At 44.2% G+C, this 25,782-nt stretch overlaps 1 protein-coding gene across 1 annotated transcript; it reads right to left on the bottom strand.

Annotated features, from left to right (window-relative positions):
• Positions 1–1,753: 1,753 nt before the first annotated feature.
• Positions 1,754–12,919, bottom strand: LOC117040577 (keratin, type II cytoskeletal 1-like). The gene is made up of 9 exons (XM_033138424.1): positions 12,159–12,919; positions 9,441–9,658; positions 9,075–9,135; positions 7,819–7,914; positions 7,005–7,169; positions 6,155–6,280; positions 3,847–4,067; positions 3,071–3,102; positions 1,754–2,977 (listed from the first exon to the last, which is right to left on the bottom strand). Exons 1-9 carry the CDS (start codon positions 12,786–12,788, stop codon positions 2,574–2,576), a joined length of 1,953 nt encoding a protein of 650 aa, XP_032994315.1. The 5' UTR covers positions 12,789–12,919; the 3' UTR covers positions 1,754–2,573.
• Positions 12,920–25,782: the final 12,863 nt, after the last annotated feature.

Genomic DNA, 25,782 nt, shown 5'->3' with positions numbered 1-25,782 from the left:
CAGCAAGCCTCCACCCATTACAGTACAGTGTACAGATCCGTTGTGGCTGTTGCCATGGCAGTGAACTCGTCAAATGATTAGCGGGTGGAATACCACTTCATGTCTCCTAATCGATAATATAACATTATAACGGAAATGCACACTTTAGATGTGAGTACCATGACTGCCTTCTGTTTTCCTGCTGATTCCAGACATAGGCTTCCCTTGTGTGCTCACATTTGTGGGGGACACATACATTAGATGTTTGCCATCTAATCTATGTGAATAGACTCCCAGAAGCTGGGAAGAGGTTCCAGTGATTGGAGGGTCAGCCTTCATAGTCCCCCTTTCCCATGGCTCTGAGTCTCCACCTACATACTATGGCCTACCCCCCGCCACTCTATTCTTTACCAAAAAAAAAAAAACTCAGAAGAAATCCTGAGTCTTCAGAAAGCAAATTTAGAATAAATTATACTTTGCAACATTTATGCAAAATGTAGCATCCTGCATAATTTATTCAAAGGGAAGAATTTGGCACACATGGTATTTTTCATAATTCAAGGAATGACTCTAGGTTTTCTTCCAGGATTCTCTTTCCATTAGGTCCAGCTGGCTCATGGTGACACCCTCCTGCTGTCAATTTTGAAAAGCAAGGGCATGTAAAAGGGTGTTCATAGGGACCTCAGAGTTCCCTTTCTGCACAGACAAAGCAAAGCCAGACGTTCTATTCCATAACCAGCCTCTTCCTGTCAAGAAACGTTTAAGGGCCAGTGAGCACTGCAGCAAGCGGCTCTTTAAATGGCTACTATTGTTTCATTTTTAAAAGGAATGCTTAATTGATTTAGATTGCTCTCCCCCGGGACATATTCACAACCAGCATTAGGAACACCTCTTAGTCTCACCTGTGACACTTGTGAACTAATGTAATGAAGCATGCTGTGGACCAGAGACTCATTTTAACTGCAATTACAGGCTGGAAGGTGGGTTCCTATCCTTGGGTCGGCGCTTGATAGTATTGTTTCTGCCACTCTGTGCTTTTAGTTGGATTCTGTTCTTAAATCATGAGTTATATTGCTTAATTTTAAGGCACAAAAGTATTAATTGGCCAAGCTAAATCCCTGTGTAACCCAAACATCACCCACGTTTATGAATGCTGGAGAAAGGAACAGACTTGAAGCTACAGGTGGGTAGCCGTGTTGGTCTGCCATAGTCGAAACAAAATAAAAAATCTTTCCAGTAGCACCTTAGAGACCAACTGAGTTTGTTCTTGGTATGAGCTTTCGTGTGCATGCACACGAAAGCTCATACCAAGAACAAACTCAGTTGGTCTCTAAGGTGCTACTGGAAAGAATTTTTTATTTTGTTTTGACTTGAAGCTGCAATCCTATAAACACTTGTTCAGATTTGTCCCATGAAACTTAATGGGCCTTAATTCCTAAGTAAACATGCACAGGATTTTATTGCAATAGTTTTTTTTTTTTTAAAAGCTAATTCAGCTTCAGAGATGCCATATGACAGCAATCTCCAGCCTTTTCTGGCTGGGAACCCACCTTTTAACCTGCATTTGGAGACCCCTTTCTCAACTTCTTGCCATACATTCGTATAGTGGCAGTGCTGCTCTTGCGACCCACTTAAGATCAGGCCATGACCACCAAGCTGTGGCCCCAATCTACCATCTGAAAACTGGCAGTGTACAAGATCCCTCCAAAGTTGTTTTAGCCTTAAATTAAATGAAATGTACCAATAAGTAAATAATAATAATCAAGACCACATATGACTTGACTGCAGTTTATTGAAAATGGCCACCTCCCAACAACATGGGAAGCAAACCATGGGAAATAAAGACAGGTGCAATGTAATTCACAAAACTGACACAAGAATGTACTTTGAGATAGCTTTTCCAATGACATAATTATAGTAAATGATTGTTGACTCAGTGTTGTTGCTCTGTAGCCTCGATCAGGCTGCCTGATCATTGATTAAACCATGGCTTTGATTCAAGGGAGGAAATGCTCTATTTTCCTTTCTATTTCTAGGCAGATAAGAGCAATCATAACTCAGCATTATCAATGTTGACTTGTCCAACATCAGCACATAGTCGAATGCAGTGGGAACAAATTATGTCTTTTGGGAAGCAAGGAACTACAACAACACCTGGAGAGAACAACCAACGGGAAGTAGCCTCAAGAAAGAGAAGGAAAGGCCACTTCAATACAGAATGCCATGAACTGGCAGCCACCATAAAAAGCCAAAAAATGTACAGCATACTCTGAAAGAAATAAGAGTCCTCCCCTTCCCTCTTCCAGCTACTCTGGGCTAACTGATATCCTAAAATGCAACACCATCAGCATATTTCATTAGCATTCTCCACCACTGAACAACTAAGCAACAGGTGACAGAAGCAAGATGGAAGATGCTAAGCTTAATGGTGCCTTCTTGCAGGTTTTCTTTGGGGAGCAAATTAGATACAACATTGTGTTTTAAAGGACAGAGTTTGTTGTTTTCTGTATTACCAGGGTGGGGTTGAAGGTGTTGTGCTGCTGCCACAAGAAGCTAGAAGATGTTTCTTTCCTTTTAGGGACCAGCTGGGACATTTAATGCCTTCCTCCGCCTTTGATGGATGAGCTGCTTGTGGTGGTTCTCCTAATGATCGTGCTAGAGCCGGAACCTGAACCCTGAGAGTATCCACCACCGCCTATGCAGGAGCCTCCAGAGCCTCCTCCTCCTATGATTCCACCTCCGTAACCTCCGCTTCCACCGCCATAACCTCCACTTCCACCGCCATAGCCTCCGCTTCCACCGCCATAACCTCCGCCATAACCTCCGCTTCCACCGCCATAGCCACCTCCTACAATGCTGCCACCGCTAATGCCACCTCCCATGCTACCAACGCCAATGCCGCCGCCGCTCATGCCGCCGCCGCCAATTCCGCCCATGCCGCCGCCCATGCCGCCGCCAATTCCTCCCATGCCGCCGCCATATTGGGAACTCCTCACAGCTGCAAAGGAAACACAGGTTCAGTACGTACACTTTCATGTTGAAAAATAATTCATTTTTTTAAAATGTGAAGGTGAACATGGAAGCTACTTACAGACGTGGACTTGGGATCCTTGACCACTCAGCCTGTTTAGGAACAAGAAAAAACTGGTCACAAAATGAAACAAAACCTTCTTTTCACTACAAGTATGATCACTTAATCCAGGCCTCCTCAAACTTGGCCCTCCAGATGTTTTGAGACTACAATTCCCATCATCTCTGACCACTGGTCCTGCTAGCTAGGGACCATGGGAGTTGTAGGCCAAAAACATCTGGAGGGCTAAGTTTGAAGAAGCCTGACTTAATAGGCCTAGTGGTATCTGCAGATAATAGTAGTCCTGTCTAGCACCTGTGAGTCATAGAATTACTAGGCCTGACTTACAAGTGGCCAAAAAAGCCATGTAGTCCTATGCCCATTTTACAAGGCTAGACCTTCCATCCTCCATCCTCCAACCTCCAACCTCCCAATCCCCTCCTGCAAATCAATCCATATAATCCAGACCAATGAGAAGCAAGCAGAGATGGCAGAGTGCTACCCAACCTGATCAAAATAACTAAAGGAAAGCACACAATACAGCAAGGAGGCATAACAAAATAACAAAAAAAAAACCCACCAAGGACATTCCTTCTGGAGCCATAACAAATTTGCTCCCCAAAACGTGGATGTCCAATATGCCACTAAGCATTCTATGAATGCTCAAATATTTGCAGAATCCTTCCTGAACCCAGCAATATTTGAAATCGAGGCAGATGCTGCCTGTGGACACTTGGCCTAGTTAACCTACAAAGGAAAAAAAAGTCCCCATGTGGAAGGTTGCAATGGTCACCCACCTGCTCTCTTCTCCTTCCAGCAGTTTCCTGTACATGGCAATCTCAATGTCCAGAGCAAGCTTGATGTTCAGCAGGTCTTGGTACTCTTTCAATAGGCGAGCCAACTCTTCCTTGTCCTTTGTCAGGGCACATTCCAATTCTTCCAGTTTCTGCCTAGCATCCCGGAGGGCCAACTCGCCACGCTCCTCAGCTTCGGCAATGGCTGACTGCAGTTGAGCACACTGCAAGACAAGAAGAAGGAAAGGATAAAAACTTTTCTGTTTCCACGATGAACTTATTTCCAATACAACTGAGACCTTGGGATGGACTTTTTGGACACTGTTCCTTCTGGAATCCCAGCCTTCCTTGTTGCTTTGTTTACCTGCCCAGTTATTTAACAAGCCTCCCAGGCAGGGATTGCATCAGAAGCCCAAGTTTTTTGGACAGCTTTTTCAGTCCAATCTCTGAATATCTGTCTCATTATTCCTGTCTAGCACCTGAAACCCTGAATTTAGGAACAAAGGTTGGGAACAGACTGATCCATCCCTGATCTGAGCACCCATCAGGGATAATTGTTTCCAGGCCAAAGAATGGGATTTATAGGCCAGCCTGGACCCACAGTGCCAAGGGATATGGCCATGTTAATGATCTTAGAAAAATAAAGATGCTGAGGCTCAAAACTGCATAGGAGCCTTTGTCGCTGCCCTGAAAGATGCATTCAAGATGCCACGAGCATCCTTTCCCAACCTGTTGCCCACCAGATGTTGCTGGACTGGCCCTTGGCCATGCTGAATGAAACTGATGAGAGTTGGAGTCCAATGACATCTGGAGGAGAGACTACTTGTGAGTGCTCAGAAGTGGTGGGGACCAACATTTTGCCTCAATTGAGCCATCTCTTTCAAGTCTGAATTCTGATGTTCCAAACAGGTTCAGAGGCTGAGTCCAGGTAAGCCTAGGATCAGGTTCAGCTCTCCCAACACATGTCTTTTCTACTTATTGATATGCTAGATATCATTATTTAATGGAGAAAATTAAGCAATATTTGGGTGTGTGTTTTTTTGTTAAGTCTACCTCCAGGTGCTTTCCCCAGTCTTCCTGTACTAAAATATCTCAGCTGACACTTGCCACCATAGCACATTTCCACAGAAGAGTGGCAGCTTCTAGCAACAGCTGATGTGTGAGAGACTGAGAACTCTCTGTAGAATATGGAGCAACACTTCTCCCATTATGCTGCACATTAAGGCAGCAGCTTGGAGAGGGCACCACACAGAGGCGATTCCAAGTGGCCTCCATGTGGCCATGGTGAATGTGCTGGTCCCTCATTGCCAACATCCATGCATCTTGAATTAGAGTATCACGAGTCCATTGCTGAGCAACAGTTGTAAATCAAGGTCCTCTCCAGAAAGGAGCTCTGCCTCTCCAAGGCATGCATATGGGTGCAGTGGAGCAGAGCTTCTGCCAGATTCCTTTTAGGCAGGAGACAAGACTCAGAACAGAACGACTGCTGCTGTCTGCACAATCCACTAAGTGGCGAGTCAGCATCCCTCCTCGCTCAGATGTTAAAAGCTGAGGAACATAGGAAACTCCCTTATACAGACTCAGATTATTTGATCATCTAGGTCAGCATTGCTTACACATCCCTTCCCTAACATGGTTTAGAGTACAGTTCCCATTATCCACAACCATTAGCTATGCTGGCTGGGGTTTATGGGAATTATAGTCCAGAATATCTCAAGGGTTCCAGGCTGGTCTAAATTGACTGACTGCAGCTCCCCAGGATTTACAGACAAGACTTGGCTTAATGCCAAAACGTTTCCACCCTAAAAGTCTCCCATGTTCAAATTGCAACATGGTGTCCCTTGAACCACCCAGGCTTCTCCGGGAAATGTAACTTCAATCACTGTCACACCTGAATTTACACACAGGCAATGCAATTTGCATCGTGTGCTTGCCTGATCTGATGCAACGGTTGAACAAAGCCACCGCCATCCTTAACAGATTGCAGAGTGTTGAGAGAGTGGAAGGGCAATTCCAAAAGAGAATAGTGGGAATCAGGCATCTTCCAGAGATAAATGTATGAAGTTGCTGAGTCAGAATACCATCTATTTCAAGGGAGGCATTTGGTCTCTTCCAAGGTCTAAGACAACAATGTAACACTTAGATCTGGAATTATCGAGGATTGGACTAGGAGATTCCAGAAGCTATCATTGAGCTAAAGACCACCTGACAGCTGAGATGAACTTTACATCCATGTAGTGTGATGTAGATCTCCTGAAAAAAGAAGACACTTTTCAGCCCTTGCCAAAATGGGAATGTTCATGTCCCATACCTGCTTCTTGACACGGTCAATCTCCCCACGCAGTCTCTGAATGTTCCTGGTCAGCTCTTGAATCTCATGTCTGGTGTTAGTCAGGCTGTCCCCATGTCTTCCAGCTGTGTTTTGCAGAGCTTCGTACTGTTGGGCAGAAACGGCGTTGTGTTTCAGAAACAAAACAAAAGCACCCCCAGCAATATTCTAATCATGGATACCACCCAAAGGTCCCTCTGTCACAACACATTAGCCCAAGCACAGGGGTCATGCAGGGGCAGATTTGGGTACTATGGTGCCCTGTGCAAGGCCAAAATTTGGTGCCCCCTTCAGTCCTTGCGGTGCCTTTCCAAAGGTAGGCAAGGAGGTGGCCAGCTTTGGGAAGGAGGTGTGAGGACTCTGGCAGGATCCCAGGGTCCTCCTACCTCATTCCCAAAATCATGAAGGCACTAACTAGATGAACTCTATGACCCTGTCAGAGCCTCATGACTCCTTCCTAAAGCCCAGCACGCCATCGTCTCAGCAACTCAGTGCAGGCACACCACTCACACAGCCCTAAATCCATCCCTGGTTCATGATGGAAGTAGGAAACTGCAGAGGACTTCTCACTATGCTACAAGTCTATGTTGATTTCATTACACCAGTTTGCATGCCATGACTTCACCAAAGGACTAGGAATTGTGGCTGCCATTTTAAATGTCAAATAATATTCTAGTTTGGCTAAGGATTCTCAGTTTGAGATTTGCAGTGACTTTCCTTCCTTCACAGGGGTCCCATGGAGAAAGTGATCTGCCCTCAGGTCCCTTGCAATAGAAAGTAAACCCAGGAAACCACAAGGCATGTCAGGTTTCCTCTTTGCGTGATTGCTTACCTGGCTATGGTACCAACTTTCGGCCTCAGCTCGGCTGCTCCGGGCAATCTCTTCATATTGGCTTCGTACTTCATCAATGATGCCTTCCAAGTTGAAGTGGCTGCTGTTATCCATACTCACCACCACAGAGGTGTCATGACCACCTGTCTGGACCTGAGACAGTTCCTGTTAAAGGACCAAAAAGCCATCAATCAGTAAGACTTGCAATCTGCCTCATTTCTGCCATTTCTCCCCTGATTCACCACTCTTTGGGGGGGGGGACGAATATCAATTATGTTTGAACTAATCAATATAAATTATAATTTTTATGTGTCTGGGTTGTAATTGCTTTCATGCTTTTTCATAGCTTTCACTTTTAAAAAAAATAATGCAAGTTTCTAGATTTCAGAGAGGAAAGGGGGGGGGAAACAAACCCTGAAACTTGCCATGCTGTTACACTGATTAAGTTTTTTGTTTCAGGTGCAGGGCATGGAGCAACCCAACCTAAGGTGAACACAGATGTCTCCATCCCAGTTTAATTGTGGTGGCTGGGAGGAAGTTCAGCACAGTCAAGGGAAGTACAGAATCACCAGGATGGAGTGAGGCTTCTGCGGCCATCCATCTTAGTCCTTTAGTCCTCAGTGACTATCACATACTTTCCTCCGGTTCCTTGCATCCCTCCCTCCAAACTATGTGGAGTGGTAAGTGACATTCCCATGTATGCCTTCATCTATTTTAAGGAGAGGGAATTCAGTTCCTTTGAATTTGGGTTCAATGGGTGATGGTAGAGGAGGGAGAATTCTTAGCTAGCAGTTGGAATGGATAGACTCCTTACCTGTTCAAAGATACGTCTAAGGAATTGTATCTGCTCAGCTAGCGCACCCACTTTGGCTTCCAAGTCAACCTTGGTCATGTAGGCAGAATCCACATCCTAGAAGAGAGATTATGGGGAATGCAAACTTTAAAGCTTCACAGATTGTTATCGCTGACTGAGGCACCACATACAAGAGTTTAAGCATGTCCACATACATAACATTTTGTCCTCCCTTCCTGTTGGGATGACTCAACAGGGACTCTGCTTCCCATATGAAGACATAATTAAAGACAGGGTGTTCCTAGCATGCACAGATTTCTCTTTCCCTCTTCACCAAGAAACCCCAGGAATTACCCACACATCTGGCTGTAGGGGGGAAAGGGCTTCTGGGTCAGAGGGTGTTGTTGCCAAGCAGGCTTAATCCAACAGCTCCTCTCAATTTATTAATGAAACAATGGATTCTAAACAAATTACCCTGGATGCATAGGAAGCAGCAGTTTAATAGACGCTGCCATGTTTTGCAATGTGCCCCTGCAATTTCTATGATTGCCATTTTGAACTACTATAGATCCAGTATAATTTGCTACTATGAGCTCTCCAGTGAGATGAGTGAAAGGTGTCTTGGGGGTTCAGTTGTTCTCCAAAAGGCCATTAAACATGTATGCAGGCCCAAGAGAAACAGAGGCAGTGCAGTGGTTAAAGCGTCAGATCAGGACCTGGGAGAAAAAGGGTTCCGATCCGCACTCAGCCATGAAGCTTGCTGGGTCACCTTGGACCAGTCACAGATTCTCAGTGTAATCTACCTCACAGGGATACTGTGAGGAGAAAATGGGGAAGCTTGTGCTGACATGTCAGGGAGAAGGCCTATACTGTACTTATAGCCTAGACTTCCCCCTGACATATGGGATAAAACAACATTTCTATGCAATGGTTAGGCTTTGTATAGTGGTACCTCTGGTTACGTACTTAATTCGTTCCGGAGGTCCGTTCTTAACCTGAAACTGTTCTTAACCTGAAGCACCACTTTAGCTAATGGGACCTCCCGCTGCTGCTGCGCCACCAGAGCACGATTTCTGTTCTTATCCTGAAGCAAAGTTCTTAACCTGAAGCATTATTTCTGGGTTAGCGGAGTCTGTAACCTGAAGTGTATGTAACCTGAAGCATATGTAACCCAAGGTACCACTGTATAGCTTGAAAACATTTCGATGCCTGATTCAATTCTATCCGACCACGATGCCTTCTCTATTTATAGTATGTTGCCAAACGCCACTCCTCACCTTTTTCAGCACCACAAATTCATTCTCAGCAGATGTGCGCCTGCTGATCTCTTCTTCATACCTGTTTAAACCAGAAAAAGAGGTCACAATCAGCTCACTGAGACAGACTACTGCAAGTGTACAAGATGCCAAGGCATTAAAATAAACCACACAAGCTGAACATTGCAAATCCCCCAGAGAAACACACACACACACACAGCTACTCAGATTAGTGTTTCCAACCTTCTGTTGTACTGCAAAAGGTTGTAATTCAGAGTGCAACCTGCACTCATTTGGGATGCCCTGGAACTGAGGACAATTTCAATATTCTGAACCGAAGCACAAATAGTGATGGCAAAGCACATTTCACTTTTGGTTGTTCCTTACTTGTTCTTGTAGTCTTCTACAAGGTGCTGCATGTTCTGAAGTTCTGATGCCAACTGTGACTTCTGCATACGGATTCGTTCAATTTGGTTTCTCAGGCCATTGATGAATTGCTGGAACTCAGCATCCAGGTTCTGGTGTGGGCCTCGGCCCTGGGTTTGCTGCTGTAAGATCTGCCATTTGGTTTGCAGAACCTTGTTTTGTTGCTCTAGGAACCGGACCTGAAACCCAAGAAATGGAAGATGTATAAGACATTGAAGAGGATCAGCATCATAGCACATTGGAGATGGGTCCATTCTTTCACGGGTTACTGGATCCACATGTAGGCAACCTGGCTGAGCCCCAAACTACACTCTGCTCCCCCTGTTTGTTGTTACTCTGAATTAATAATTGCATAATTGGAAACACTCACAATTTTCAGTTTCTGGGGCCCATTTCCTTAGAACTATGCTTTATGGTTCTCATAGCAGGGCCACAGATCAGTGCCTGCTCCCCAAGTGATGATACAACATAAGAAACCGGGATGAAAGGTCATTTTTATGGTGACCATAAAATGTAGCTGTGCAATAATAAACCAGTGTTGGCACTGTAAACTGCAGTTGCCTCTATCTGGGCAACACCACCCTGGCTTGAGATACCAACCCACCAGAGTGGATCAGTTCTTGTCACAGCCACAATGTCCTAAAGGCAGCCTGAGGAGTCCATACTTGATCTCCGGTCTGCATTCACCAGGAAGAGGACCACCTAAACCGAGTTCTGCATCCTCCCACATCATCTCAAACATTCAAGAAGTGATAGCTCAGTATAGAACATCTGCTTTGCATGCAAAAGATGGCTGGCATCTGCAGGTAAGACTAGGTGAGACTCCTGTCCGAATACCTAGAGAGTCTCAGCCAATCAATGTGGACAATATTGAGTGTGATGGATCAATGGTCTGACTCAGTGCAAGGCAGTTTCCTATGTTCCTTCACCCCACATGCCTCAAGGTGCTCACCAAATATTCTACACTTATGTCCACCACACCCACCCTTAAACTGACCAGAAAGCAAATCAGCCACAAGAGAAGCACACACCCCAAAAAGAGACATGACAGTGAGGAACGGATGGAAAAGATGTGCACAAAGGTGGATCTTAAGCCCACCCCAGATAAATCCTATTCTGACCACACAAATAACAGCCCGCCATAGCCCTGGCTATCAACCCCAGGATGACTAGGTCGGTGGGTAGCTGCACCAAAGGGATAGAAGAATTCCAGGCAGTATTGCCTTATGTAGGGTCATGTGAAGGGTCATTCCTGAGTCCTAGTGAAGACGTAGCATACTACCCTCTTCATTCAATCCAGAAGCATCGGGGAAACTCACCCCTGATCAATGCCGGGGAAATGACATTGCATGTAGACAGTCAAAGGTTGCCATCTGTAATTAATGTATATCAGGTAGGAGGACTGGGGAGACCCCTACTTGAGACCCTGGAGAGCCTCTCAAAATAGACAACACTAGGCCAGATAGACCAGTGGTCTGAGTCAGCAGCAGCTTCATATGACATATCTTAGGACTGAAGTTGATGGACTGCAACTCCCACCATCCCTCACACTAGCCATGCTAGCTGGGGCTGATAGGAGATGAAGTCAAACATCATCTGAAGGGCACCAGGTTCCCCTGACAAATATATGAAAAAGCTACTTTAGTTTTAACAGCCATGCAACTCACAGCTGAGAAGTTTTGCTAGTCATACCAAAATATTTTTTGCTTCCTTAGAATCCTTGCTTTGGGTGTATCCAGTGCTAGTCCTACTCAGAGTAGATCCATTGAATTTAATGGACCAAAGTTAGTCATATCTATTGACATAAATGGATCTACTCTGAGCAGGAATATCATTGGATACAATCCAATGTTTCAGCAGAGGAGCTCCCCCAAATCCCTTTGAATTTTGCTTAAAGCCAAGTTCCAGGCAATGGCAATTTTAATTGGCATGTTGTCCTGTGTGTCAGGCCTCAGTGCATCCCATCGGGCCAATTCTGCACACTTCCTTGGGCTTTGGACAACTCTTAACACTTCATTAAACTTTTTCCATTTCACATGTCTTGTGAAACCATATACATCCATGTACCTGTAACACAAATATTTCTCCCAATAAATCTCACTTGTGTCTTAGCCAAGACCAATAAAAAAGTAGCAACATACTATTGCTATCCTGGAGTTCCTTGGCGAATCTACTGGCTAATGCAAAGACTCCAGACATCTGCTTCTGCTTAATTTTCTTAATATTGGGCAGATGGGAGGAACAGAGCAAATTTTCTTCCCTCTGTTTCATGCCACAAACATATTCAACACCCTGATCATCTTCCATTGCAAATGGCCCCAACTGACATTAATGGCTTTTCAACAGTTAACTAGAAGGCTGTTACAGATATTGTGATATATAAGTATCACCACCCTGAGTCATACATATGCATGTAGAAAGGTAAGATATAAATGCTGGTATAAATGAATAAAGCAAAGAACTCATCATTTCAGAACTTAAGTAAAATACTCTGTGAAAATTAAATCCCATCTAATCCATAATTAGTGGTAAACAAACAAATGTAAACCTCAAAATTCAAGCTTTCATATTTTCAGACGTTACTCAAGTGGTCATAGCAAAAATTAACGGCATTTTCCCAGACAACACGCATTATGTGAAATCAGTCAAACTGCATCACTTCCTGCTCTGGTAGCTTACCTTGTCAATGAAGGTAGCAAATTGATTGTTGAGACTCTTGATTTGCTCTTTCTCCTGATTTTTCACTTGCTGGATCTGGGGGTCAATATCTACACGAACTGGTCTCAGAAGACTTGGGTCTATTTGAACACTGCCAATGCCTCCACCACTAACACCAGGGCCAATTCCCCCACCGAAAGGACCACCGCCCATTCCTCCGCCACCATAACCACCGCCCATTCCTCCACCAAAAGGACCACCACCCATTCCTCCACCAAAAGGACCACCTCCCATTCCTCCGCCACCATAACCACCGCCCATTCCTCCACCACCATAACCACCGCCCATTCCTCCGCCACCATAACCACCGCCCATTCCTCCGCCACCATAACCACCACCTATTCCTCCACCACAGATCCCACCACCATAGCCGCCACCCATTCCACCGCCATAGCCTCGTCCGTAGGAAATTCTTGTTCCTCTACTGCCATAGTTATGGAGGCTCCTGCTGCCATATTGGCCTCTTATGCCACCACCATATCCCCTGCTTGATGAAGCATAGCCAATTCTACTTCCTCCACCTCCACCACCGCCGATAACAGAAGTTGAGCTGTAGCCTCTGCGGCTCACTTGGCAGGATTTGACAGACATCCCTGTGTCAGAGTTGAATGAGGAGCAGAGAAAATGATCAAGCCCAGAAGTTGCAATGCAAAAAAAAGGAGAGGAAGAGATGTATGCAGAGCCCAAGGGAAGCGAATCCCTCTGGATCCGGAGTTGGAAAGAGCCTCCCTTTTATCTGCTTTAGGGAGGAGCTGGGCTTGAGTTTGCATGGGCGGGAAGAAGGATATCATTGTATTGTGTTCATGAACTTGGTGTGGTTGACAGATCTTCATCTTCAATTTTCCAAACACTGACCCTACCCATTAGCACACCCCTTCACTGCCAAAGGAAGAGAAGATGACAATGATGAGGATGACCAATGATGGCACAATGTCTTTTCCAGTGACTAAGATACCTTAAGCTTGATTATTTTGTCTGGGGAGTAGGCTCTTTAATTGGCACAGTGCATCACTCTTTATTCTCAATGGAGGTCCTATCTATCAGTATCTTCATCTGCATTTCTAATTGCAAAGCTCCATGGCAGGCAGCCGCTTTGCAGCATGCAAAGCATTAGCACGCCTTTCACAATCCTCAAAGTACGCCCGCAATTACACCCTAAATCTGCCTCTATGTGGAAAATTGCCTTTGGCTCCCTAAGAGCAATTTCTCAACTTGAAGTTCACGGAGGATCTTCATCACCTCGGTAAACAAAATGCTTTGTCAGAGCAGATCCGTCTGGGCTCTTCTCGCATGGGCATCCCTAAAACTCCTTGGAACAGCAGCAGTTCCTTTATGCCGAGGAGCTAGCAACAACACTGAATGAATCTTAAGACGGGCAACACCAGCTAAAAGAGAATGGAGATCACATGCTGATGGACAAATGGTGGACGTCCATGGAGGACACTTCTCTTTTGACTTTGGATGGTGGGCATAAGGAAACAAAGAGGCGACTGAGGCATGCAACCCTCTGCTTTGGTGGAGATGGTAGGCTGTGGATGGCAAAGCTCAAGAAGAACGGATGGACTAAAACAGCAGAAGGGAAAGGATCAACTGTTCTGCAGGACCTTCAAGAATGACTGATTAACTGCAGCATGAACTGTTCCTACTTCTTCTCTCTGTCTCCTTCTAGGTCACATGTAGGAATCCCATAAGATACATGCTGTGCTCAGCCAATTTATAGACTTTAGAATCTGAGTTAGCTTGTTTAGAAAATTTATATACCACTTGATTGTGGGGGGAAACCAAGCAAACAAACCTTTTAAAAAGTTTTTTAAAGATACAGGTGAAACTCGAAAAATTAGAATATCGTGGAAAGGTTCATTTCTTTCAGTAATTCAACTTAAAAGGTGAAACTAAGATATGAGATAGACTCATGACATGCAAAGCGAGATATGTCAAGACTTTATTTGTTATAATTGTGATGATTATGGCGTACAGCTGATGAGAACCCCAAATTAATAATTTCAACTTTGGGGTTTTCATCAGCTGCATGCCATAATCATCACAATTATAACAAACAAAGGCTTGACATATCTCGCTTTGCATGTCATGAGTCCATCTCATATATTAAACTCCAGTAGCTAATGAAAACAATTGCTTACATAAATGGACTTTTCCACGATATTCTAATTTTTTCGAGTTTCACCTGTACATATAAATGAGTGTATATGTGTCACAGAGAGAAAAAAAGAGAGGCAGTCAAACGTGTGAAGGTAGATTAGAAGGATTGGATGGGTCATTGATGGAGAGATGGGCAAACAATTGTGAAACAGATTGGATGGTAAACTAAGAGCTTAAAGAAATTGCTATTCAGGCTACATGAAAATGGGACCCAGCAATCACCTAGTGCTTATGAAGGAAAGAAAACATTGTGAAGAAAGTCATTGTGAAATGTATTTTTTTTTTTATTATGAAATGCATTCATCACGCAGGAGCTAATCTGTAACAAGCTGAGTTATCGTTTTTCAAAGACATGAGCCATGTCTCAATCTTCTTTTTCCTTTTTCCTAACCTCCATTAAATATACCCATTAAAATTTGCTATGACTTTGCCAGACATTATTTCTTGGGTAATAATGACTGAATTCACCAAAAAGCATTTTTGCTCTAACTCCCCTCCCACTAATAATAATAATAATAATAATAATAATAATAATAATAATAATGCAGATTTAAGAAAATAACCATTTTTAAATATTGTCCTTTTAAAAAGGAAGAAAGAATTTCTTAGCATTATTTTCTATTGAACCAATCAGACTCTTTGAAGCCTTGTTTGTACATGAATGAACAGGTCAGTGCTTCTTCTCTATCCTTGGTGATTAATACACCCATCCATTTCTTGCAGATGCACATATAATACCTTCATTTGCATTTCCTCCTGCGCATTTCAATATCATGGGCAATGCCTCTGGAGGTGCCCTTTCCACCTGCACAGGTGCTCTATGGAACCTGGCACATAATCAACTAAATGTTACTCAGAGTAGACCCACTGAAATTAATAGACTTAACTTGATCATGTTCACTAATTTCAGTGTGTATACTCTGTGTAAAACCTAGTCAAATACTACCCACTTTGTTCAACAATACAGTATATATCAAGCAAGGAATAACAAACACAGTCCACATGCAATCAATCCTATCACTAAACCATGTAAGCAATTTTATGTTGCTTGATTCCTTTCAGTGCTCTAAGATAACATCCTTGTGCATCAGAGAGCTAATAAATTGTCATTTTTAATAATAAAAAATGGTTGTTTTTTGGGAGTTGTATCCCATGTTAATCCTACTCAGAGGTTTTGCTACAATCAAGAGGTATATACTTTTCATAAAATGAATAAATAAAACGCCTAACTCAAGGCCTTTCATTTCCATATGTCTACAGTGGACGCTCGGGTTGCAAACGTGATCCATGCGGGAAGCACGTTCGCAACCCGCAGCGCCACGTCTGTGCACGCACAGGTCGCGATTCGGTGCTTCTGTGCATGCATGAGCACCAAAACCTAGAAGTAACCCGTTCCAGTACTTCTGGGTTTGGCGTGGGGCGCAACCTGAAAACGCGCAACCTGAAGCGTCTGTAACCTGAAGTATGACTGTACAGTCGTACCTCATGTTGCTTTCGCTGTGGGTTGCGAACAGAGTGGGTTACGAACGCGGCAAACCCAGAAGTGTTTACTTCTGGGTTTCGCCGCATGCACAGAAGCGTTTTGCGCAGATCGTGTGTGTGCAGAAGCGCGATATCATGCTTCCGCGCATGCGCGATATCACCACTCGGGTTGTGGACTTTTCGGGGTGTGAATGGCACCCCGGAATGGATCGTGTCCACAACCCGAGGTACCACTGTACTATGATTGGGTTAGCATTGAGGGAAAGCCTATATTTTTAACACTTTCCCTTTCTTTTCCTCTCTCTTTCTCCAAGTTTTCCTCATTTTGTCCCGCTCTCTTCTCATTTGGTCCCATGCCTTTCTTTTCAGATTGTGAGCCTGCACAGAGAAATCAGAATTCCCCCTCTATTTTTGTACCACGTCAATACTCCATTGTAAAAATGTCTATGGCAGACTTCTTCATTCTTCTTGTGCTTCAGCATATTGCCACAAAATTGACACACTTTCCATTTGTCTCACTTCTCTAATCCATACAACATTTGTTAATTTGATCCGGAGACCTCCCACATCCCAGGCTGCACATAACCTGTCCATAATAATGATCACATATTTGCATTTTCCAATCCCAGGGCAGCATCTGTCCTTGCAGCTCTTAATAAGTAAGAAAATCTTTCCAAGTTATCTCACATCACCAAGTACTGTAGTCAAAAGAAAGGAAGGGGGGAAGGAAGGAAGGAAGGAAGGAAGGAAGGAAGGAAGGAAGGAAGGAAGGAAGGAAGGACACTGGGAGTAGTCCTATTGGTACCCTGTATCTAATAATATCTTCCACTTCAATTTCCAACAGATTATTTGTTTGGGAGCATTTCCATTCCCAAAATGTGTATATAGTGGACGCTTGGGTTGCGAAAGCGATCCGTGCGGGAGGCGCGTTTGCAAGCCGCAGCATCTGTAACCTGCAGCGCAGCATCTACGCATGCATGGGTTGCGATTTCGCGCTTCTGCGCATGCACAGAGTGCGATTTAGTGCTTCTGCGCATGCACGAGCACCGAAACCCGGAAGTAACCCATTCCGGTATTTCCAGGTTCAGCGCGGTGCGCAACCCAAAAACATGCAACCTGAAGCGGCCGTAACCCGAGGTATGACTGCATAAGATTTGCATCTTCTTTGCATTTCTGGTCCAATTATTATATTTTGAACTTTTCCTCTCATACAAACAGGCATGGGGGAGGGGAGGCAGGCATCCAGGTAAAAGACTTTGGCAATACCACCCACCATTGAACCCTATGTGTTTGGACTATATGCAGTTTTGGCTTAGGCGTGACCCCCAGAACGCGACCCCCACATACGTTGCGGGCTTACTGTATTTTGAAGTTCATATTTCCAAGTTTTTCTGGATGAATATTCCACAGGGCATATTAAAAAGTGGGGTCTTTCAATGCAACCCTATGAAGACTTCAGTCACTATATAAACCAAGTGTTCGTATTCCCCTTTAGTGAAGGATATGATGTTACTGGGAAGAGGGGGAATGGTGGAGGCAGCCTCCCCATCCTGACCGTTCCAGGGAGGAGGAGGAGGAGGAGGAGGAAGATAGTATAAATTTACAACAGGGGTTTGGGGGAAGTAGCAGCTCAGAGGCAGATGAGGGGGGAAGATGGGAAATCATGGGAGTGCCGGGACGACACCCAGCTGACACATTCTCATTAGAAAGCATTCCAGACCCTCCATCTCCCAGAACCTGGCGAGCCTTAAAAGTAGGGGAGCAAAGAGCTCAAAGACAGAGGGCATACTGCAGCACCCTTAGAGGAGATGATGATGATGATGACGAATGAGGAAGTGGGAGAGGAGAGAGGAGGTGGAGATTCACTCTGGCCAACACCATTATCCAAGAGGTTGGGGTCTATAGCCTTTCTCTGTAAAGATTGAAATAAAAAAGGGCAGTAAGTAACTTTTCCTTATCTTTATACTTTCCTGGGCAACCATCCGGGAGCCACTGATAGCATCCTGACATCCACTAAGCCTCTCCAAATGACGGAATAATGGGGACATCTTTTCCTCCTACTGTTTCCAATGGGTGGAGAATACACACACACACACACACACACACACACACACACACACACACATTAAATTTTGACTTCAGGAAATGGGCAAAAGCACACAGAGCTTTCCTGTACCTTCATTTCTGCCCTGACACTTCAAGACCAGCAGGGCACAGAATGCAATGGTTGAACCACCTCCAAATTCCCCTCCCTGACCTTAGGACTGCGGCTATATTTAGCTACCTGAACTCAACCTGAGTCTCCTGTTTTAAAAGCCATCTTGTTTTAATTGGATTGTTTTATTGTGGGCTTTAATTATGGATACTTATATTTTGATATTTTAATGAGATAGTTTAATTGTGTATTTTAATTATGGGTATTTACAGTGAGTTTTAATGTCTGTATAATGGGTTTCTAGACTGACAGCCCTATCCACAGGCTACAGGGAACATGTGGAGGACCCTTAGCTCATATTGGCAGCAGAGGTTTCCCATGTACTTTCTTCTTTCTTTGGCGATCCCTCGTAGCCAAGGAAGATTGATCACAGTGTGGATTTGCCAAGCGTGCCTTCCTCTTAGCATGTTTCTCCCTTGTGTCCTGAGTTCGAGTGTCTTCAAAACCCATTACACCTTTGGTAAAGGTACACTTAGGGCTCAGCCACACTTTTGGAAAACCTTTCAAACCCATGATTTTGTGGTGCAGGACAAGCAGAAATATGGTTGAGCCTTAGTTATGCAAATGCAGCTCTTGTGTATATGAGGAGGACTGGGGGAGCCCCTGCTCCCTTACAGGTGAAACTCGAAAAATTAGAATATCGTGGAAATGTCCATTTATGTAAGCAATTGTTTTCATTAGCTACTGGAGTTTAATATATGAGATAGACTCGTGACATGCAAAGCGAGATATGTCAAGCCTTTGTTTGTTATAATTGTGATGATTATGGCATGCAGCTGATGAGAACCCCAAAGTTGAGATTGTTAATTTGGGGTTCTCATCAGCTGTACGCCATAACCACCACAATTATAACAAATAAAGGCTTGACATATCTCGCTTTGCATGTCATGAGTCTATCTCACATATTAGTTTCACCTTTTAAGTTGAATTACTGAAAGAAATGAACCTTTCCACGATATTCTAATTTTTTGAGTTTCACCTGTAATACACATACATTTACCATTATTTTTATAGGATACCTTCCTATTTTTCCCCTAACATGTGAATGGCATTGTCCCAGTAATAATGCTGTCACACCCAACTACAGATGCAAAAAAAAAAAAAAAAAAAAAAAAAAAAATCCCAACAACAACCAAGAACATGTAATTGATTCACTAATTTTTAAAAAAACAAACAAACAGCAACACTCATTTCCCAGGCACTGTACCTTAGAGAACACGGAAGGTGTTAAGTCAGCAAGAACCCTAAATCAAAAGAAGCCAATAAATCTACTTAGAGATAATGTGTCTCTTGCATCACAGGAGGTAACTCCAGACAACTACAGATTTTATTATGAATATCAGCCTTAAGGCTCAACCTTGATTTGGATGTTTTGTACCAACCAATGGAAGAATTGGTAGTATACAAATGCAGAGCTACAAGGAGCACATGGAAAGCAACATGCTACTTCTGCAAACATCAGAGAGAGAGAAAAACAAAATAATAAATAATAAAAAATTCCTTCCAGTAGCACCTTAGAGACCAATTAAGTTAGTTCTTGGTATGAGCTTTCATGTGCATGCACACTTCTTCAGATAGAGAGAGAGAGAGAACTCCTTAGTATATTCCCATTATTGCCCCCAGGCCCTCCTTGTCTTCCTTATTTCCTAATGCAACTGTGTTTCAGACCTTGTGAGTTCACGTAAGGACAATTCAGCCTTCAGCCTTTCTCCCTCTTCTCAATTAGAGAGACCTTCCTTAAGAGCTCTGCCAGAATGCTGTAAATAAACCAGTTAACCTGGTAACATCTATCCTGTTGTTGTTGTTGTTGTTGTTGTTGTTGTTGTTGTTGTTATTTTGTTGTTTAGTCGTTTGATCGTGTCCAACTCTTCGTGACCCCATGGACCAGAGCACGACAGGCACTCCTGTCCTATGTGCAGCTAAATGCAATAGATGACCTTCAAAGTACAACACAAAGTCCATTTCTTTTAGTTCTTTAGTTCTTTAGTTCTTTAGTTCTTTAGTTCTTTAGTTCTTTAGTTCTTTAGTTCTTTAGTTCTTTAGTTTTTAGTTTAGTTTTTAGTTTAGTTTAGTTTAGTTTCCATAGCTCAAAGGCACTGTAAATAGCTACACAATGTTCTGCATCCCAACAATTACTGTAAGCTGAGTGAGCAGCCTTTTTTTTCTCTTTCTCATCTAGGGCTTCAAGTTGCCCAGAAGGAGATAAGGCTTATTAGAAAGTGACCACACAAAACTTCATATTTAGTACTCAAAGATATAGAATGGCTTCCACCACTCTTCTTCTTCTTCTTCTTCTTCTTCTTATTATTATTATTATTATTATTAATTTGTACCCCACCCATCTGGCTGAGTTTCCCCAGCCACTCTGGGCAGCTCCCAATCGAATGTTAAAAACAATACAGCATTAAATATTTAAAAACTTCCCTAAACAAGGCTGCCTTCAGATGTCAGCTACTTATTTCATTGACATCTGACAAGGCAGGCGCCACTACTGAGAAGGCCCTCTGTCTGGTTTCCTGTAACCCCACTTCTCGCAATGAGGGAACCACGAGAAGGCCCTTGGCGCTGGATCTCAGTGTCCGGGCTGAATGATGGAGGTGGAGACGCTCCTTCAGGTATACAGGACCGAGGCCATTTAGGGCTTTAAAGGTCAGCACCAACACTTTGAATTGTGCTTGGAAACGTATTGGGAGCCAATGTAGATCTCTCAGGACCGGTGTTATGTGGTCCTGGCGGCCACTCCCAGACACCAGTCTAGCTGCCGCATTCTGGATTAATTGCTCTTCTTTCCCTGTGCCCCTCTGATGCCCCCCAAACAAGTTTTGAGGTCAGGAGAATCCCCAGAACAATGTGAGGGGAGGAAAGGGGGATAAGTCCATGTGGCAGACTGCAATGTTTGCGCTGACACAATGTTCAGCGCAGTGTGACATTGAATTCCACGTACACTGTCTTGAAATATGGAGGCTCTGTTTTTCAGCCTTCAAGATTAATTAGCCATTGATTGACCTTTCCACCTGTTTTCCAAAGCCAATGTACATGTGAAAGTTGTGAATGGGGCAGTCAATTCAATCCCACTCCTCCATTGTTGCTCACGTGGGAGAAAATGAAGAAGACCCATAATCTTATCACAACTAGTGTACACTTCATGCCATGGATACATAAACTACAGTATGTGCACTTACTCATGTTTGTTTAACTTTTGCTTTGCAGTTTGGCAAGGGGTCATTCCCTCCGATTTCATTTACTAGGTTTTTTCCCTCTATTCCATGGGTAGGCAAACTAAGGGTCGGGGGCCGGATGTGGCCCAATCACCTTCTAAATCCGGCTCACGTAAAATGTGTCCTTTTATTTAAAATGCATCTCTGGGTTGTTTGTGGGGCCTGCCTGGTGTTTTTACATGAATTGAATGTGTGCTTTTATTTAAAATGCATCTCTGGGTTGTTTGTGGGGCCTGCCTGGTGTTTTTGCATGAGTAGAATGTGTACTTCTATTTAAAATGCATCTCTGGGTTGTTTGGGGGGCTGCCTGGTGTTGTTACATGAATTGAATGTGTGCTTTTATTTAAAATGCATCTCTGGGTTATTTGTGGGGCATAGAAATGTACGGAAGTGAGAGCTGGACCATCAAGAAGGCTGATCGCCGCAGAATTGATGCTTTTGAATTATGGTGCTGGAGGAGACTCTTGAGAGTCCCATGGACTGCAAGAAGATCAAACCTATCCAGTCTCAAAGAAATCAGCCCTGAGTGCTCACTAGAAGGACAGATCCTGAAGTTGAGGCTCCAGTACTTTGGCCACCTCATGAGAAGAGAAGACTCCCTAGAAAAGACCCTGATGTTGGGAAAGATGGAGGGCACAAGGAGAAGGGGGCGACAGAGGATGAGATGGTTGGACAGTGTTCTCGAAGCAACTAACATGAGTTTGGCCAAACTGCGAGAGGCAGTGGAGGATAGGGGTGCCTGGCGTGCTCTGGTCCATGGGGTCACGAAGAGTCGGACATGACTGAATGACTAAACAACAACAACAAGGAATTCATTCGTTCCCCCTCCAAAAAAATATAGTCTGGCCCCCCCACAAGGTCTGAGGGACAGTGGACCGGCCCCCTGCTGAAAAAGTTTGCTGACCCCTGCTCTATTCCATAGTCCTGCTAAGAGAAAATCCATTGGTTTGTCACTGTCCCATTTTTCTTACTTCTATCTGATTATCTAGCAGAGCAAGAACATTGTGTACCTGGTGTAAAGGAAACTGAAATCTAGGTTTGCAAAGCCAGTGGGAGGAGTCCCTTGAAGGAAGCCGCACGTCTTTCATTGCTCCTTGTGGGCGGTGGTTAAGCGCTTGGTAGCATGAAGTTACAAAACTAAGGCGAGACACTAGCCGTTCATTTGGCTGTCTCAGCAAAAGGTGAATCAGCATGGGGTTTTACCACCCCACTTAAGGGAAGGTCTCACTTGCATACGCAATCCTATGCACATGACTCTGCTTCAGTCATGTTGCTGCCATCTCAGACGTTCTACCAGCGGTGCCAACTTGAATAAAGTATGTGGGGAGCAGGTACCGTATATTCCGGCGTATAAGACGACTGGGCGTATAAGACGACCCCCAACTTTTCCAGTTAAAATATAGAGTTTGAGATATACTGGGCCGCAGATTCTCCACCCGGCGTATAAGATGACCCCCGACTTTTGAGAAGATTTTCCTGGATTAAAAAGTAGTCTTATACGCCAGAATATACAGTAAGTCCCATCCCATATAATTGATCACATGACGTGGCACACAAACACCATCTGAATGGAAATGCCCTTCAGCTTTGGGGGCTATTTACACTACAATGTTTTCCACAAGCTTAACTTTCATGGCTATTCTCGAAGAATCCTGGAAACTGATGTTTGAGAGGGCTCTCAAAATTAGGAATAGAGGGGGAAATTTGATTATTGTTGTTATTATTATTATTGCGTTTTAATGAGAAACTATCTAATTTGAACCTTTTTTTGAAAAGGGTGATTAAAGGGCATTAAGGAATCTGGAGTCACAGACAGGCCTGCGTCCAATGCTTGTGGTCTATATATACTCCAGATTAGTCTATCTTGCCCTGTCCCCTCCATCTCAATTCCTTGCCTGCCCTCCCAGTTTTTCATCTGCCTCCACTTCCCTGCCCCCTCCCTCCAAAGCCTCCCATTCTGCTTCTGCCATCTTCCTCTAAAGCCCTTTCTCCACCTCCCTCTGCCTTGCTTGGCCTGTTACTGGAAGTTTTGGCGGTGAAGTTCACACCTGCAATGGGAATGGACCCCAACCCCATATTCCGTTCCAGCACAGAATGGAGACACACACACACACACACACACAGCGAGAGAGAGAGAGAGAGAGAGAGAGAGAGAGAGAGAGAGAGAGAGAGAGAGAGAGAGAGAGAGAGACTGTTCTCACAGCGACTAGGTAAAGGTAAAGGTACCCCTGACTGTTAGGTCCAGTCGCCGATGACTCTAGGGTTGCATGCTCATCTAGCTCCATAGGCCAAGGGAGCCGGTGCTTGTCCACAGACAGCTTCCGGGTCATGTGGCCAGCATGACTAAGCCGCTTCTGGCAAACCAGAGCAACGCACGGAAACGCCGTTTACCTTCCTGCCAGAGTGGTACCTATTTATCTACTTGCACTTTGACGTGCTTTCGAACTGCTAGGTGGGCAAGAGCTGGGACTGAACAACGGTAGCTCACCCCATCGTGGGGATTCGAACCGCCGACCTTCTGATTGGCAAGCCCTAGGCTCTGTGGTTTAGACCACAGTGCCACCTGCGTCCCTTCTCACAGTGACTACCATCTGTGATCACTTCTCCCTTCCAGATTTTGCCGCCCTATCCTCATGGGACAAAGACAAAATTCGCGACTGGATTCTTCCTAGGGACGCTGCCCTTGATCAAGAACCATCTAATGCGGCCAGACTCTCCACGTGGTTCCCCCGCGTGAAAGTAGTTAGATCTCTGGCCTACTATTTGAGTGATCTGATAAATCCTACGCTAAGAAGGGCCTTTACACTAGCTTGATTTCATGCCATCCCCACAGCATTCTTACAGGGTGTATTTTCCAATACTCCTCTGGATCTTCGACTCTGCCCATGCAACAAAGGAAAGATAGAGGACTTTATTCACTTTTTTCCTCTACTGCCCACTATATGTCTCAATAAGACCTAGGCTTTACCCTCTAATCCCGCCGACTATCACAAGGGACGTTGACCGCATGAAATACTTACTGGCGGATGCCAACCCCTTGATTTCACGTGGAATGGCCATCTACACATTACAGGCCCTGAAACTCAGGACCACCTTTTTTGGCTAACTTGCCTTAGCCTTAGTCCTATGTATCTTCCTGGCATGGACACTGTCATCATGCTCTGCTATTGTTCTCTATTTTATTTGTATTATCCAGCATGATTTTACCTCCAATGTTTTAACTGTATCTGTAGCATTCTTTGTATATTCGCACCAGGCCACTGCCTGGTCTTTTACTATGTGCTATGGCCATATGGCTAATGCAATAAATAAATAAATTGATTGATTGATTGATTGACTACCAGATGCTTATGGGAAACCTGCAAGCAGGACCTGAGTGCAAGAGCACTTTCCTCTCTTGTGATTGCTGCTTACTGGTATACAGAGTACCTGTAACTGGTATACAGAGACATACTAGAAGAAGAAGAAGAAGAAGAAGAAGAAGAAGAAGAAGAAGAAGAAGAGGAGGAGGAGGAGGAGTTTGGATTTGATATCCCGCTTTATCAATACCCGAAGGAGTCTCAAAGCAGCTAACATTCTCCTTTCCCTTCCTCCCCCACAACAAACACTCTGTGAGGTGAGTGGGGCTGAGAGACTTCAGAGAAGTGTGACTAGCCCAAGGTCACCCAGCAGCTGCATGTGGAGGAGGGGAGACGCAAACCCAGTTCCCCAGATAAGGAGTCTACCGCTCTTAACCACTACACCACACTGGCTCTCACAATGGTGGCAGAAGAGAGTCATCATGGCTAATAGTCATTGATAGTCTTATCTTCCATCATAAGGCTTTCATGATTACTATCCCAGCATAAAAGCCCTTGGCAAAAATCCAGGAGACACCATTGTTCTCTTAGAGTTTAATGAGCTGCAAGTGATCACACGCGAGAGAAAAAGAATCACCGCCAGAACAAAAAGATTTTCAAGACCATTACAAAAAGAAAGACAGAAATGTGGAGCACAAAGCAGCTAAAGTTAAATCTGGATAAGCCGTCTTGCTTTCAATAGGAATGGCTTAAGCAAATGCTTAAGCTCTCTCATTTGGCGTCATTGGGACTTGAAGGAGCGAAATTTTGGCAAGGTCCCATGCCCCTACCTTTTAGCTGCAGGTATTTTGCATATTCATTTAAGTAAGTAACCATTATTACTCAGCAAAACCACAGGCAGGTAATCACAGGAGAGTGGCTGGTAAGATATTCATTTGTATCAGGGCATTTTTTTTTCTTCTTCAGCCAGAACTCTCCAGAACTCAGTTCTGGCACCTCTCAGGTGGGCGCCATTGCCATTTAAGAGAATGAGGGAGGTGCTCATGGTGAGTTCCAGCACCTATTTTTTTCTCTCTAGAAAAATAGCACTGATTTGCATGAATGAGCAAAACATGAAGGCTGTGTTCACATAAACAGTTTCTGATGTAATTCACATTATTTCCTCATCAGGTTTCACTCGGAGGAGTTAGAATGTAGACGAAATAGCAGTA

The sequence above is a fragment of the Lacerta agilis genome, chromosome 2, assembly GCF_009819535.1.
Source record: "Lacerta agilis isolate rLacAgi1 chromosome 2, rLacAgi1.pri, whole genome shotgun sequence".
Taxonomy (NCBI): Eukaryota; Metazoa; Chordata; class Lepidosauria; order Squamata; family Lacertidae; genus Lacerta; species Lacerta agilis.
This window is presented reverse-complemented; position numbering and strand designations above follow the sequence as displayed.

Bases quoted from the DNA above. Each gene is read 5' to 3' on its own strand.
- LOC117040577 (XM_033138424.1), bottom strand. From the start codon at position 12,788: ATGTCTGTCAAATCCTGCCAAGTGAGCCGCAGAGGCTACAGCTCAACT. The intron at 7,915-9,074 runs GTGAGGAGTGGC...TCTCTCTTCTAG, and splicing joins AATTTGTGGTGCTGAAAAAG to GATGTGGATTCTGCCTACAT. The intron at 4,068-6,154 runs GTATGGGACATG...CTTGTCTTGCAG, and splicing joins TTGACCGTGTCAAGAAGCAG to TGTGCTCAACTGCAGTCAGC.